This window comes from Pteropus alecto, unplaced genomic scaffold, assembly GCF_000325575.1.
Source record: "Pteropus alecto unplaced genomic scaffold, ASM32557v1 scaffold75, whole genome shotgun sequence".
In the NCBI taxonomy this organism is placed as follows: Eukaryota; Metazoa; Chordata; class Mammalia; order Chiroptera; family Pteropodidae; genus Pteropus; species Pteropus alecto.
The window spans coordinates 29,685,618-29,688,170 of record NW_006440638.1 but is presented as its reverse complement, the minus strand read 5'-3'; the positions used below and the strand labels follow the sequence as shown (position 1 = coordinate 29,688,170).

At 50.7% G+C, this 2,553-nt stretch overlaps 1 protein-coding gene across 1 annotated transcript in view; it reads left to right on the top strand.

Annotated features, from left to right (window-relative positions):
* The first annotated feature begins 437 nt into the window (after positions 1-437).
* GHRL (ghrelin and obestatin prepropeptide) overlaps positions 438-2,553 on the top strand; it is a 6,698-nt gene continuing 4,582 nt past the window's right edge. Inside the window, exons 1-2 of the mRNA XM_025050854.1 lie at positions 438-652; positions 883-999. Coding sequence (XP_024906622.1) covers positions 545-652; positions 883-999 — 225 coding nt within the window. The 5' untranslated portion in view covers positions 438-544. The remainder of the gene's footprint in view (positions 653-882; positions 1,000-2,553) is intronic.

The following is a 2,553-nucleotide window of genomic DNA, read 5'->3' as shown; positions in this document are numbered from 1 at the left end:
ATATAAGGACCAGACAGCCATCAGGCACCACCTCCGCCAGGAATCCCAGGTAGGCACCCTTTCTCACTGTGTGTGTGGGTCTGCTTTGACTGCTGGCCATTCGCAGGCCCATCTGAACAAAGGGGAGGTTGCACAGCCTGGGCTTAGGAGCCACCCCAATCCCCCCATATCTCTTGGTAACCTTGCTGGTTCAGCTTCAACATCCCTGTTAAAAAAACTTGGCTCAAGTTCCTTGGAGGCTGGGACAAACCACATGGGGCATCCCACTAACAAGGGTTTTGCCCTGAAGGAAGTCTTGGAAGAGAGCACACACATTCTTCTATTTGCTCCTACCTTGGTGAGGGGGACAGAGGGAGCCTCTCTGGCAGGAATGAGAAGAGCTTCTCTATTCAGCAGCTGCCATCTCAGGTCAAAGTCCCTCACCTTGACTGCTAGGCTCCTACCTAGAGTTCTGAGGCATGGGGAGAAGAGGGGAGGGGAGGGAAGGGTATGCTGCCTGGAAACTGTCTCCTCCAGACCCATCTGTCCTCACCCAGCTGAAACCATGCCCTCCCTGGGGACCATCTGCAGCCTGCTGCTCCTCAGTGTGCTCTGGGTAGACTTGGCCATGGCAGGCTCCAGCTTCCTGAGTCCCGAACACCAGAAAGTGCAGGTGAGATATCTCCCCACAGAGCCCCACATTCTGACTGGGGTAACTCTTTCCAGCCCTGCCACATAGCAGTCGGCTGTTATGACCTGGGCAGTGGCTCAACATCTATGGACTTCAGCTTTCTCCTAGAGCACAAAAGAGGACTCTGGGTCCGACCATAGGCCCACACCTCTCTCTGCTTCTAAGAAGATATGGGTGCTTAGGGCCCTAAAGAGAACACCTTCTCTCTCCAGCAGAGAAAGGAATCCAAGAAGCCACCGGTCAAACTACAACCCCGAGAGCTGAAAGGCTGGCTCCGCCCAGAAGATGGAAGTCAGGCGGAAGCGGCAGAGGATGAGCTGAAAATCCGGGTTGGTTCTTCTGTAGTTTTATGCTTTCATGGCAGTGGAGGGGATGAGGGAAGGGGAGGGCAGGTAGAGATGGCTATGAGCAGCAGCCCACTTACCAGCTGCTCAAGAAATGTAAAATAGCATAAAAATAGTTGACTCTGCACTGGGTTCTACAAGATCTTTCCCATCAAGAGGCAAATGTCTAAGAGAAGTAACATCGCTCCAACAGAATGGGAATGTGCAAGGAGTCACAGGCAGAGGAGAGAGGTGGGTGTTAGCAGATGCCAGGTGATTTCAAAGGGTGCAGCAAACAGGGTGCCCAGAGATAGACATCCAGGAAGACACAGTTGGTCATAGACTGAAGCATTTCCCTGTGGAAAACATTTTGGTTGGCTCAGGGGCCTCTTAGACCTTACCTGGGTCTGGAGTGCACCAAGACTGCACACTGGACAAGCCAGTTACTGCTAGCCAGGCTGTGGTGGCCAGCACTCACTGGAGTTTATTTGAAATGAGGACAGGCCAGTCAGGCTTCTTTTGGCTCTGACAAATCTTGCATGGGACAAGAAAATAGTTTAGAGATAAATGGAGGACTAGGAAAGAGAGGGAGTAAAGGGGTTTTATAGGGTTATTTAGGTAACCTTCCTAAAAGGCTAGCTGTGTTTCAGGGGATGGTTCTGACAAGCATTTAACCAATAGACACCTCCATGCAGAGAAAACAGAATTCTCCCTGGGTGATACTTAATATTGGCAAGTATTGTACTCCTGTGCCTGTGTCCAATGATATCGTTTACAAACTTTTACCCTTATTATATATCATATAATCGCTATAACAACCAGTCAGGTAAGTAAAGCTGATTTTATTGCCCTCATTTCATAAATGAGGAACAGAAGTTTAGACAATGAACTCACTTGCCTGAGGCGCCACAACCAGTGTGTGGCAGAGGTGAGACTTGGGGTCAGGGCTAACTTCAGTCCCCCAGCCCTCTCTTCCTTCTTTCTGGTCTGGCAAACAGAGTGGACCGTGGCCTACAAGTGCCTCTCATTCATCTCTTCTGGCCTGAAAAAAGAAGCTGAAGTGTGTCCTGCTTTGGCCTCCCTCTAATTACCCACTAGCTTCTTCTCCTGCCAAGGATGAAGTCCCCAACCCATGCTCTCTCTGACCCTCACCGAAATCTAGAAGTGTTCTCAGGCACTTCCCTCACACCATGTGTTGAGACCTCCAACCTACCACAATCCCACTTGATGGCCTGCATAGCCTTAAACTAAAATCGGGGAATTTTCTTGATGAGATTGCCAGCTTTAGCCAGCTGGTACTTACCCCAGCCAGATTAGCTCTGCTGAAGAGGTTTTGGTGGCTGATAACTCAAGGCAGGGCTGGGACAACTATAAGTTTCCAGTTGCCATGAAGGCTAGCCTTAGAAGAAATGGCCCACACTGCCTCAACTAGAACCAGAAGTCTGAAACGCCAGAGGCAGAGTGGGGTGGAAGGCCTGCAACATTGGCAGCAGAGCTCTGGACGTGCTCCCCAAACCCCTCCTGTCCTAGGGTTCCACCTCTCATGGTAAGACCCCCCGC